The 14,776-nt window shown below is 40.1% G+C and overlaps 1 protein-coding gene and 1 long non-coding RNA gene across 3 annotated transcripts in view; both read left to right on the forward strand.

The window, feature by feature from the left end:
• The first annotated feature begins 4,387 nt into the window (after positions 1–4,387).
• Positions 4,388–7,478, forward strand: POU4F1 (POU class 4 homeobox 1). Its single transcript, XM_069758069.1, has 2 exons — positions 4,388–4,761; positions 5,135–7,478. Exons 1-2 carry the CDS (start codon positions 4,639–4,641, stop codon positions 6,131–6,133), a joined length of 1,122 nt encoding a protein of 373 aa, XP_069614170.1. The 5' UTR covers positions 4,388–4,638; the 3' UTR covers positions 6,134–7,478.
• A 4,156-nt stretch (positions 7,479–11,634) lies between these two features.
• Positions 11,635–14,776, forward strand: part of LOC138672230 (uncharacterized) — a 73,102-nt gene continuing 69,960 nt past the window's right edge. The window contains exon 1 of one of the 2 annotated variants that reach the window (XR_011319655.1): positions 11,635–11,754. This is a non-coding gene — a long non-coding RNA (uncharacterized lncRNA). The remainder of the gene's footprint in view (positions 11,755–14,776) is intronic. The other variant, XR_011319656.1, reaches the window with a different exon arrangement.

The following is a 14,776-nucleotide window of genomic DNA, read 5'->3' on the forward strand; positions in this document are numbered from 1 at the left end:
CTTCAGATTGAAACGTCAGCAAGCGGCAGTTTCTGTCCTGAAAATTACAGTAATGTGAAGATGAGTTGAAGCTCAACTGCGTGGCAAGGGCTCTATTCTGTCATTGATTTTCCATCAGAAAACACATGTTTTTTTTTTTTTGTCCTGAAAATAAAAAGATGCTGGTCTATGGGAGAAAAAATGCCACAATCTGCACAAATAAACCCGCCAAACTAACAAGAAAATAAAAACAAAAAAGCTCATTAACCCAAAAATGCAAGACAATTCAAGTAAAACGCTATAGTGAAAATTGCATTTAATGTTTGTGGACCACAGCAATTTTGGGCACACAAAGAAGCGTAAAGAAAAAAAACACTGAAAAAAAATCCTGCTATATGTGTGGGTTTAGCGCAGCATTTTTGTGACATTGCTAGTTCTGCTTCAGCCCATTAAAAAGTAGCAAATGAAGCATCTGCTCCTCTGTCATGTAAATGAGTCCGGGGAGTGTGAAATGTTAACTGTGTGTCTGATTGGCATATTGACAAACAGTAAGCAGTGATAGCACAGATTTGTACATGGAGCAATTCCTAATAGAATTCTCCTGCACCTGAATGTACAGTGCTGGGACCGCGGCTTCTGGAGGCGCCATCTGAACTGTCCCCTTGTAAATGTGGGCACGTGGAAATGCAGAAATGCATGCTAAGGACTCATAGGAGGTGACACTAGATGACAGTGTCTACATATAGGCAGCTCTATGTTTATGTTTTAAGAGACACAAATAGATTAAAGTGTGGAAAAGATTGTAGCACTAAATATACAATGTGTGTGTTTGTGCGTATATATATATATATATATATATATATATATATATATATTTATATATATATATATATATATATATATATACAGCATCCTCTCACACCATAATACTTAAGGGAAGGAGTGTAATTAGGTTATAAAACATGGTTGTTGAAGTTGTAAATGTTTATAGGAAAACAGTATATCTTGGAGGAGGCGTTTTAATTAATCAGGGAACTGTCAATGTCTCATCGGAGGGGTCTTGTAAATCTCTCACTAAATGCACAATCAGGATGCGCATTGTCCATTAATCCTCCTTTTTTCCATATTTCCATTTGCTAGTTTGGTGCCTATGTTGTTGTTGTTGACCTAATTGTTAATTATTATTATTATTATTCACATTGAAATGAATTCATGTGATTATCCAAATATTGACAAGTGCATCACAAGAGGAAGTCCTAAATATAAGAGCTGGGCAGGTAGAAGCTGAGGGGGTGCCCCCATATGTCACCCCGGGTCACTCTGTCTGATGATCACCACCTGCAGGTCATCTATGCTATCTCCTCAGGTGCCCCCATAGCTTCACAGTGACTCCTGGCTGCCACCTTATTGCCTGATGTGATCACATTATGTTCTTGTATACAATGATCATGTAGTTGGTGGCATGTTATGAACACATGATTGATTTGATTTGTTTGCACCTCTTAATTATGAGAAATAATGAACAGCAATACTTGCCATGTAAATTCCTGACATTATACTCAGTAGAGAGACCTCAGAAGAGTTCTTCTCATTTCACCCTCACTGATTACCTAAATAAAACGTGCTCTGCCTGTGGCCTAATCCGATGACCCTTGCCTAGATTTTATGTGGTGTAACCTCATTATCCACACTAGAGGTTCTGGATGTACAAGCCTCAAATCCCCAGAGGATTCCACTGAATTATTTCATCCCATTCACACTGAAGTGGCCCTAATCAGCAGCAGTCAACATCTGATGGGGTTAATAGAGCGCCTTAACCCTTCTGCTGCTGGCAGCTCTACCCTGACCATACACTGTGCTGTTTCTTCAGCTCCATGTCTAGATTATAAGGATGAGCCTCATTCATAGCCCTGCTGTGCTGTGGTTGCTTCTCCTCTCCAGGATCCCACCTCGGACGTTTTACTGCTAACTAAACCTCATTATTAAGTCACCAAACTAACAAAAGAGTTTTCTTCCACCTTAACCTTGCACACAATCCTTTAACAAATTAATTAATCCTAATGAATGAACACTTCATTTATTTAAACGAGCTACAGTTCATGAATTAAATTTTCATGCAGTGATTAAAGGCTGCTAAAATATGTATGATTTCGTTAAAATTTTATAATAAATCAGTGCAACGTGTTACATGACAAGGCAACTATTTTTCCTGCCCCCTTTGTACAAGCTCAGGCGAGTTTCCTCCTGGAGGGACTATGTCTCCCTATGTATACATATAGGCCATGCTAAGTACAAGGCACACACATATTGTGATGTGCACCTTGTTCTTCTCATGGCTGCCATCACCTACTACAGCACAGAGCCCAAGCTTCTCAGCAGCCTGCTCAGGAGTCAATCAGCGGTCTGGGTTCCATCACTCAATCTTCCAGGGAATAAGAAGGCTTTCAATGTTTCATTTGACAACATTCTACACTTTGCCAGTAAAGGAAATAATTGCAGTTTGTACATCAGTAATTAGCAAGTCTTTGCTGATGTCAGGAAAGCCCTGACTTGGACATGGAAATTCTTTCTGCTCATCCACCTGTAGGATATTGTGGGAGATAAAGGAACACTCAGTGTAAGACCCAATGCACACTAGTCACTGCCAAGCTGTGCGAATGCCCACCCTAAGAAAAAGGTGGTTTTCAGAAGCTTCTATGTCCTGGGTGATGGAACACCGAGAGCATCCATAGGGTGGTTGATGGGCAGAGAGATGTCATTAGTGCTCTGGAATGTGCCATCAAGGCAAGTTATCCGGTGCTTGTTGGGTTTGTGTATCGGTAATTACAACATCCTGGAGGGGTGTTCTTTCTTTTTATTTCTTATTTTACATTGCTTCCTTTTTCTGCACAAGGAGGTCTTTCAGATTCAGTGTGTCCTAACCCTTCTCCCAGCAGACAGGTCTCATCACTGACTTCCATGCGGTTCTTATTCTCTTTGAAATTAGGACTCAGGTGACACAATGTCAGCCTGCACCAGGGCAAAGATCTGCAGCCTACCCATGCCAGTCACCCCCGGGCACCACCACAGAAGGCTGTGCAATGATTTACAGATGCTGGGAGTGGGAAAGTTATGTGTAAAGATAGTATTATTATTAATAATAATATCCAGCATCGATAATTAACCTCATATGATCATGCCTAGGAATTGTTTGCTTTCTAGTCAATGCCCATGTGATTTACAGTTTCACGTATGCATCCCCAGAGACCCCATAATGAATGGCATCCTCGCCCCCCCTCCTGTCCCAGCGAGCCGGAGTGATGGCGATGTGCCTGTGCCCATGGGGTCGGCAGGATGGTGGGCTCTCAGCTCGGGTGCACAACTTTTAGATGCCACTTATTCCGGGTGGTTCATTCTAGACATAATTCATTAAAATGCTAATCGAGATTGTCATTCCAGATATGTTTATCGATGTGCAAAGTAAATGGACACTAATAGGAATGACATTAGAGTGTGCGGAGACAGAGCTGCCCGGTGCTGCTGCCTCCCTCCACAATTAACCCCTCCGCTGCCGGGGGGGTGCTGAGATCAATCCTCCAGAAGTGAGTGAGTGAGAGAGAGAGAGAGAGTGTGTGTGTGTGTGTGTGTGTGTGTGTGTGTGTGTGTGTGTGTGTGTGTGTGTGTGTGTGTGTGTGTGTGTGGTGTGTGTGTGTGTGTGTGTGGTGTGTGTGTGTGTGTGTGTGTGTGTGTGTGTGTGTGTGTGTGTGTGTGTGTGTGTGTGTACATATATACAAAAATGTGCTCGTGATGATGTGTTTGTGTGTGAAAGTACACATACATATATATTTATATAATTATATCATTTCAAGTTTTGAGAGAGAGAAAATCAATATGAGTTATATATAATTATATATGTAGATATCCATAGATATATGTATACATCTATAAATATATATATATATATATATATATATATATATATATTTATAGATATATATATATATATATAAATGTATATGTATATGGCTGTATATATATATGTATGTATATATCAGTTTCGGGTCCTGAGGGTGAGGAGTTTGGGGTAATGAGAGGCTCTCAGAAGTAGAGCAGCAGCAGGTCCAGTAGTGGTGATGGAGGCGTCAGTCACTTTCTAGTAGACAGGTGCATACAGTAGATGGCTTGGACCCTGGATTTCTGGCCAGGCAGCACCGCCTATGGTCTCCTATGCTGCAGGGCAGGTCATGGCCAGTGTGGCCCCTTCCAGGCGCGGGCCCCAGAAGAGCAGCCTCCAGATCCGCCCACATCCAGCCGAGCACTAAATGCAGCCATCCCACAGACAGCTGATGAGTGTCACGCGTGGAGTCTCGCGATAGCAGCGAGCGGCTGGAGCTGGAGCTGTGGGGCTCAGGTGTAGTGGAGTGGAGCAGACAGATAAGTGGGAGCCGAGGCTGGAGGGAGGCGCACTCACTGCTGCTGGTCATCATCGCAAGGTCTGCTCCCAGGACTGCCTGCTCCCAGGACTGCCTGCACCCAGGACTGCCTGCTCCCAGGACCGCCTGTACCCAGGACTGCCTGCACCCAGGACTGCCTGCACCCAGGACCGCCTGCACCCAGGACCTGGCCACTTTCTCTTCTCACTTTCCAGAGCACTTCAGGCTTCCATGCAATTCTTCCAAGATGATGTCCATGAACAGCAAGCAGCCGCACTTTGCCATGCACCCGAGCTTACCTGAGCACAAGTACACCTCCCTGCACTCCAGCTCCGAAGCAATAAGAAGGGCATGCCTGCCCACCCCGCCGGTAAGTGCCAGTCCTGGTGGTCCTAGCTCTGTGTCCTCTGTCCTATTCCTCCCTGTGGTGATTTGCCGCACACATGACACGTGTGTACAGTGCCGGGACATGTGTGCGCCTATTAATTAATCTTTATTACTGCATCCATAATGAGGCAGAGGGCTTATATTCCATAGATTATAATGTGCTTATTTACATATAAATCCTATGCCAAGTGCATTTTCTGCCTTCCTCAGATTTCCCTTAACCCTTTGTTCCTTGGGCTGTGTGACTGGCCCCAGTGATGGTTGTCTATAAGTTGTTGTGTGAAGTTTTGGGTTCTTGTGTTCCCCCTCTCCTCCCTGTACACATATTACAGCCTCTGTGTCCCTTCTGTCCTCAGCTGCAGAACAACATCTTCGCCAGCCTCGATGAGACCCTCCTGGCCCGGGCCGAAGCACTGGCCGCCGTGGATATGGCAGTATCTCAGGGCAAGAGCCACCCATTCAAGCCTGATGCCACCTACCATACTATGAGCAGCGTGCAATGCCAGTCCAATGCTTCCGTGCCACTTGGCCACCACCATCACCACCACCACCATCATCACCACCAGGCGCTGGAGCCCGGAGACCTGCTGGACCATGTCACCTCGCCGTCCCTGGCCCTGATGACCTCTGGTGGACATGATGGGGTCGGGGCAGGTGGAGGTGTTGGAGGGGGAGGTGGTGGCGGCGGAGGTAATGGGGGCTTAATTTCCGCTTCAGCCCATCCACACAGCCACATGCATGGCCTGAGCCACCTCTCCCACCAGGCGGCAATGAACATGACCTCAGCCCTGCAGCACCAGGGGCTGGTGGCCGGGGCTCATCATGGACCAGGTGGGCAGGTGGCCTCTGCAGTAGGACTGGCCTCTATATGTGACTCGGAGACCGACCCCCGGGAGCTGGAAGCCTTTGCAGAGCGGTTTAAGCAGCGGAGAATCAAGCTGGGGGTGACCCAGGCGGACGTGGGCTCTGCCCTGGCCAACCTGAAGATCCCCGGGGTGGGCTCCCTCAGCCAGAGCACCATCTGCAGGTTCGAGTCCCTCACCCTGTCCCACAACAACATGATCGCCCTGAAGCCCATCCTGCAAGCCTGGCTGGAGGAGGCCGAGGGGGCCCAGAGGGAAAAAATGAACAAGCCCGAACTGTTTAATGGGGGGGAAAAGAAACGCAAGAGGACTTCCATAGCTGCCCCAGAGAAGAGGTCCCTGGAAGCGTACTTCGCTGTCCAGCCGAGACCCTCCTCGGAGAAGATCGCTGCCATCGCCGAGAAACTGGACCTCAAAAAGAATGTGGTGCGGGTCTGGTTCTGTAATCAGAGACAAAAGCAGAAAAGAATGAAATTCTCGGCCAATTACTAACTCTCTTTATGTGTTTGTTTGTTTGTTTATTTGTTTGTTGGAGGGAAGGATGGCTTCTCTCCGGTAACAGGACTACGAATCTTGAGATGTTCTAAAAAAAAAAAACCGGATAATTAATAAAGAAAAATTAAAGAGATTATTTATTGTCGGGACCAATGGACAATAAACAGCACAGGGGAGGAGAAACTGCAGACATCTATTCTTCAATCTGAATCCTAAAATCGAGGGGAAGTGTTACTTGTCCTGGATAAGGACAGCTCCTGCAGACCCATCACATAGAAGCCCTAAGGGTGATCATATGATGATGACAATAATGTGAAGTTTTCCCTTTTTCTGTCCCTTTGTTGTCCCCATTTTGTCTCTTCTTGTTGCTGGTCCCAGTGAGGGCTGATCCAACTCATCAGGTCAGAGAACAGACCAAGAGTGATTGCTTTCTATTAATTAACGCTTTGATTAGAATGCCCCTTGTCATACATTGGATGCACTCTAATCCACTCACTGTGATCATTTCTAGGGTAGGAATGTTGAGTGTTTGATGATGATGATGATGGTATTATCTGTCCTTCACATTTTTAGAGCCTTCAGAGTTTCATTTCTTGTCATCAGGGTCCATGCTTGTTATGATTCTGCCTAATTAAAAGTTTTGCACTAGGGCAGTGTCATCTGTTAGTGAAGTGGGTGACATCTCCCATGCACCGAGATTAGTTCAGGCAAACCCCTTCAGAAACCTTGGCAGACCATGCAGCCCCCTCAAGGTTCTCACCCAGAGATGACTTTATATGAAGAGTCGGGATCATTTACAACTTCTTTAATTTCCTTGTTTGCAGAGCAAACTTTCTATGCATATGGGCACTACATAGACTAGTATCTGGTAGACTTTGTGTGTGCTGTGGTTTCACTGTTTTTTGGCTGTCTTCACCCTCCCCCCCAAAAAAGGTAAAAACAAAAAAAGAATCCACCACATTGATGTCCAGTTATTGTGTGATGCAGAACAAATACTGTAAATATTTTACATGATGGTAACAATGTGACCACGAGTATTTCCTCCAGACGCCTCATCATTTTCTGTACCTGTTTCTACAGATGTTTCTTTCTTATCTGTACCTTCCCCCAATCCAAGTCTTTTATTTTTGGATTTTTATTTATGTACGCCAGCTGCAATATCAAGATGTGCAACGGTGACAAGATACTTTAATAAATGCAAACAATGAAAGAAACGCTGCTCCGAATGTTGTGTATGCAGAAAACCACTATACACAGAGAACATTATTTTTTTTTATAGATAATTACATCAACTTTTACCAGTAATTTATTTCTGTTTTATGCGAGATAGATTTTAACATTTTCTATATCACTGTGTCAAATGGTTTGGATGAATTTTCTTTGCACTAAAGACGATTTTAGCAGAATCAAACGCTGACCTGACATGATTCTTGTAGCTGATCATTAGGAGATATATGATGCCACCTACTGCTCCAGCTGATCAAAGAGAAGCTTGTCCTCCTTACTACAGGAAAAGCCAAATATACATGCGAAAAATTCAATGGACTAGTATTAACTGGCAATGGGCGAATTTATAGCTAATATATATATATATATATATATATATATATATATATATATATATATATATATATATAGCTATAGCTATATATCTATCTATATCTCTATCTATCTATCTATCTATCTATCTATATATATATATATATATCTATAGCTATATATCTATCTATATCTATATCTCTATCTATCTATCTATCTATCTATCTATCTATATATATATGCCTATTGCCGGCTAGTACTAGTAGGCAATTGACTTTTACCATGCATATTATATATATATATATATATATATATATATATATATATATATATATATATATATATATATATGTTATGATAGAATATGATACAGTATAGTATATATATATACACACACATATATATAACAAAGATAAGAAAGTTAGTTAGCTGGGTGAATAAAAGATACTATTCACTTTTTCACCATCTGGATATGCTCATCTTTGTTCTGGATAATTGGGACAAAGTACTAGCCGGTTACTCTTGAAGTATCTGAGAAAAATAGATGCTGTGCTATTTATTTCTATTTCTTTGGAGTATACACAATTTGTGCACTAGTTTCCAATCATTTTTATTTTACAGAGGTTAGTGAACTTTCCACTGTAATTGTCTCTAATTGTGAATATCGGTTATTGTAAAAAAAAACAAAAAAAAAAACCTATCCATAAAACGGTTTCGGAAAAATATCCGTTTAATAATCAATAATTCATCTCACTTCCCTTTAGTTTATGAAAACATACAACTGTGGCATATTTTAACCAAGAGATCGCAAGTTATGATTTTATCCGTCATTTATGCAAAGCAAACTGAATACCAACATGACATATGGTAAATACATACGAAAAGGAAGGCAGTGTCCAAAGGATCTGTATGAAAGTTCTGTTACTGTGAAAGATTAAAAATCCACATGTAAATGTCTATTTATAACTATTATAAACTGATCTGTTTCTAGGACAGTTCATTATTTGCATCACTCCAAAAATGACAATGACTCCAATAATGCACCAATGTCCTCGTTCTTTTTGTATTATGGTGTCCAGACTGCAGAGAATTGTCTACAATGTATTTAACAGCAGAATCCTTCAGTTTAGATTAGAGCATCATGAATGAATAATGGACAATATCTGCCATGATACTATCGATTTTACCCTCTTGTGATATTAAGACCATTTCTGTCCTCATTCAACAAGTGAAGTGATGACTGAATAACCCAGAGAGAGCAGAATGTATGGATACACAGGTATATATATATATATATATATATATATATATATATATATATATATATATATACATATATATATATATATGTATATATATATATATATATATATATATATATATATATATATATGCACTATCCGTACAGCTTTATCACATATCACAATTATCCACTAACACTTGGTGCATTTATTGCAGCTACACTTGTTCTTTCTTCTTATCAGGAGTTGTGAAAATGTATCTCACAATCCACTAAGAATGTGTCCAGAAGTGATTTCACTTTGTTTATTTTAAGGTGATAATTATATAATCAGACGGTAAATGAAGCAGGCTTACTATAAATCCAAAGTGCAGCTCTTCTGCAAGCTACAATTAAAGTAAAAATCAAGACTCTGGTTGTGACTGTTGTGGACCACCGGGCTCATCACGTGCACTACAAAGGGATTGTTGTAAATACAATTACTGAGCCGCTGTTAATAATTCATGGGCTGAGATTTGAAAAATTAATAAATGAATTATAACAAGAGGCTAATTAAAAACTTTAGTAATTGTTGTGAAGACAGCAGAGTAGGAGGAGTAATACACAAAATACATTCGCATTAGACCCTTTGGTGGTGCAAAGTAACATTTTTATTAAATGAATACAGGGTTTATCAGTTGTATTAGGATTTCCTATATGCTCTACCAGAGGATGTATGGAAGGTGCATGGAAAAGAAAAGAATTCATCAGACCCTGGAGGACAAGCGTTTATTGAAGTGAGAAGTTTTAAATAAATATAATGAAATAGAATTGCAGAATTATTATATTATTTACTATACAGGTATAAAGGCACAAATTAGGCACTATCTATCTATCTATCTATCTATCTATCTATCTATCTATCTATCTCTATCTCTCTCTCTCTATCTATCTGTCTGTCTATCTATATCTATCTATTTATCTATATATCCGTCTGTCTCGCTGTCTATCTATCTAATAAATACTAAGTATAAAAATTATAATATATATGTAATTAGTCAGTAACACACATTTTATAAATATGTATACAATAATCTATATAAATTCATATATACACATAAAACATACAAGTACACAAACTCGTTTGTTCTTATAATTAATTTTACATACACATATGTAAGTACATAGTCATAAATATCTGTATATTTCTAGGTATTGGCATGTTTATTTATCTAGATATGCGCTCTCAGAAAATAAATAAATAAAACGAATGAAAATGCAAACATTCACCTGTATGTACTGTACATCTGCATTTACATCCATGCATATAATAACAATAATACATTACACATGTAAATAACTATATCTATATACATAGGTACATCTGTCAGACATATGTATAGATGGATTAGTAACACACATTTACATAGGTACCTCATTCATACACATATACATAGGTATGCCTGTCACTTATATATAGGTTCCCCTAACATACACACACACACACACACACCTATATATATATATATATATATATATATATATAGGTGTGTGTGTATATATATATATATATATATATATATATATATATGTCACAATCGGTATCACGATAGGTATCAGTCACAATCATATACATAGGTACATCACTCGCATATATTCATAGGTACATCAGTCACACACATATATGCATCAGTCACACATACATAAGTAGATCAGTCACACACACACACACACACACACATATATCTATCTGTATTTACATAGGTTCATCAGTCACAAACATATATACATACAACAGGCACACATATGCATAGGTACATCTGTCACAAACGCACATATATACATAGGTACATCACACACACATACTTAGGTACATCAGTCACACACATATACATAAGAAGATCATTTACCCACATATATACAAACATTAATCACACATATATACATAGGTACATCATTTGCCCACATACATCAGTCACACATATACATAGGTACATCAGTCACACACACACATATACATAGGTACATGATACACATACATATATATATATGTCATACATAGGTACATAATGCACATATATACATAGGTACATCATTTGCCCACATACATCAGTCACACATATATACTTAGGCACATCAGTCACACGCATATACATGTACATCTTCCTCATCTTCCTCACCACATATATTCATGTATTATATGTTTTCTAAGTGCAGATTAGAAGACAGGGCTTTGGCCCGACTTTACTTTTGGAGCTTAGTGCGGAATGCCCCTTTCTTCTCCACGACATACAGTAATATATACAAACTTTTGTACACATTGATCAGAATAACACAAAATGTTGACAGCTTCCAACAGTGGAAATTCACTTACAGAAGACTTTTCCTTTCCACTGAAGTGTTGACAATAAACATTTAATGAAGGCAGAGACTTGGACGTCTCCAGACACAGGCGGATGATGCAGCAGCCATTAGCACGGCGGCTTTCTGTACTTCATACACATCACACTTCATACGATAAGTGTAGATATATACATATATACACACACATATATATATATATAGGGGAAGCTAAGAATCCAGGATACCAGTGCGAGTCCCTCCGCCGGCTCCGCCGCTCCTGGTGACACCGTCTGGATTTGCTCAGTGCAGATCACTGGCTCCGGCAAATGTTAAATACAGTTAATGCAATATTAATCGCCCTTCGGTGATATAAAATGCAATATTTGCAGGCAGCTATAGAGCTTTCTGTAGAGGACGAGCTGATGAGCGCAGTCACAGCTGAATAGTGGGGAGAATAGCGCGGTATTTATTGCTTTTGTTTGGCTTTTGGCTACAGACACAGGAACATTGTAATGGGGTAAGGACATTTATTTTCTCTGCAATCTATTGCGGCGAGAGCTCGGCTGGCAGATGGGCTTGGTGGCTGCTCGCCCCCTTTCTGGCCACACAGTCCTAAGAACTAATAATGATTTATGCTAATTCCCTTCACCTATGCGACTTTATTACCGGATAGGAAACTCGCACAGCCGACTCCGACCTTCTTCTTCTTCTTCTTCCCGATCTCCTCTGCTGATCTTATCGCTGCAATCTCCGAAGCTCTGTAGCACTTTATTAGAGGAAGGCGCTCGTGTTTTACCGGAATATTCTATTTACGGTCAGGACATTTCGGGATTAGATGTAATGGCAGATTGAATATCAAGCAGGCTCCTTGTTCTGGAGGAGAGATTATGGCAATTTCACTTGCACTCATGTGTCTCATCCCATCTGCCTAAAGGCATTCTCTCTGAAAACAAGCGTCCATCAAAGCGCCTTATTAACACTATTGTACCCACATCACAGGGCGAGCTCCCCACCTGCTTAATAGTGTTAAATGCTGCCAGCCTAGATCATGGCGAGGTGACCACAAGAAAACCAACACAACTCCTACAGGACGGCTGCTCAGCATCAAGGGTTACAAGAGAGGAGTAAATCATGCCCTCTTTCCTTTATCCTCCTATTGGGCAAGATATTATATATATATATATATATATATATATATATATATATATACATCTTTTATATATATATATATATATATATTCATACACAAACCACTTATATGTGTGCATGTTATATGTATATATTATATGTATACGCATATATGAATATGTGTATTAAAACACACTATATATAATATATATAAAGACATAAATAAGTATATTTATCTATATATAAACACACCACATACTTATATAAGTGTACACATATAATACATATATACATACACACACACCACACATATTGTACATATATGTTTATATAATGTGTATACATATATGAGTATATACATATAATACAAATATGCATGCACACACCACACATATTGTACATATATGTTTATATAATGTGTATACATATATGAGTATATACATATAATACAAATATACATGCACACACCACACATATTGTACATATATGTTTATATAATGTGTATACACATACATATATGAGTATATACATATAATACATATATACATAAACACACACCACACATATTGTACATATATGTTTAGATGATATGTATACACACATATATAAATGAATATATGCATCGACATACACTTATCACACAAATGTATAATTATATATAATATGTATGTATGTTTGTATACATATTATATATAGATGAACACACCACATATATAATATATACACACATAGAGAGCTGAGTGTGCTTCTTTCTATGCCTTGTGATAACCCTCCTGTACTCTGCAGCACAATGCCAATGTGGAAACCATACCATGATTACTAGCAAATTACCAATCCTGCTCTTAGTAAATGACAGACTGAGCTCTCCTCTTCACTATTAATGGATTCTACAAGACGCGCGCACCGAGTAAATAAAACGCAGCGGATCGCATGTTTGCCGTGAAGTGTATGGAGGCAGATTTGTCGCTGAACTTTGCTAGGACTGCGCCATTTCCCCAGCACTACATGCTTCTTCTCCCTTAAAATGAGGAGTGATGCATTATTGAAAGCCGGTATCAAACAGCTCTGGGTCGCGGGCTCCTCTCCGGCTGAAGTCTGACTGTGTGACTGCACATAAGCCTCTAATATGTTAATGGCCGGAGGGGAAGCCTTAGGAAGCATCTCAAGCTGCTCCGCACACCATATGTCACACCGTTAGCCACATGGATCTATTAATCAAAACTAAAAAGTCCCCCACATTCTGGATTCTGCTACCTTTCCAGTGCACAGCACACATAGCATGGATCTGGCCTTACACACGGAGATTTAGATAATAAGACAAGATTCACAATTGAGTCATTAGGCATTTTTATTAAGATTGGATGTAAAAAGACAGTGACTGCTTGGCATCCATATATGATCACTAGTGTGAGACACCACATCAGAACTAGTCAAAGTGCTGGAGATGAAGGTGCTAACAGCAGTCACAAGCAGCTAGGAGAAGCTTCTGAAGGATCTAAGAATTGCATGAGTTATTATTATTATTATATTTATTAGTTTAAAACACCATGTAAATAGTAATAATAATAATAATAATAATAATAATGATAATAATTAATAATAAATGAAATGTTACATACATATAACATACATAACATATATAAAACACAGCCAACTAACAGCCTGGTATGGAGGAGGAGAGGGCCCTTACAACCTACAGGATGTGATGTAAGTAGTGATTAAACCAGGCAGATACTTTACCTATTACTAATACTAATAACTAACACACCAGGATCTACTATGATTTAAATGGATGCTAACAGAAAGTAATAGACTGCATGTATCTGTACTACATGAGTAACATCCTTATAAAAACTAACATGTACATTACATTTCTAGTCTCATCATTCTGAGTATGAAATGAATGAGTGGAGCACAAGGTCACCCAATTCTGTGTAGGTTTCCCCATTTGTTACTGCAGAGGAGGCTCTGGGAGGTGTCAGATTTTGGGAAGACGCAGGGCGAGATCGCATGTGATCCTTTCTTCTGTGGCTTGTGGTTAAGGATGGGTACCACCATTCCTGCAGGCTATTCATCAGCACAGTAATTACCGCAGCATATGGAGGTAAATAAAATCAAATTGCTTTCAGGGCAGATGATGCGTGGAGGCCTGACAGGTCCGGCTCCTGTCTCATACTGGTCCCATAAAAGACAACCAGTTTAGAGCCCGGTGACTGGAGATTGATTCCTGCAACCTTCCTCGGCCACAGTCACAAGGTCTGAGCAGGAGCAGGGGCAGGGGCAGGAGCAGGGGCAGGGGCAGGAGCAGGGGCAGGTGCAGGGGCAGGGTTCAGAAGCAGGAGCAGGAGCAGGGGCAGGGGCCGGAGCAGGGGCAAGAGCAGGGGCAGGAACAGGGGCAGGGGCAGGAGCAG

This window comes from Ranitomeya imitator, chromosome 3 (genome assembly GCF_032444005.1).
Source record: "Ranitomeya imitator isolate aRanImi1 chromosome 3, aRanImi1.pri, whole genome shotgun sequence".
In the NCBI taxonomy this organism is placed as follows: domain Eukaryota; kingdom Metazoa; phylum Chordata; class Amphibia; order Anura; family Dendrobatidae; genus Ranitomeya; species Ranitomeya imitator.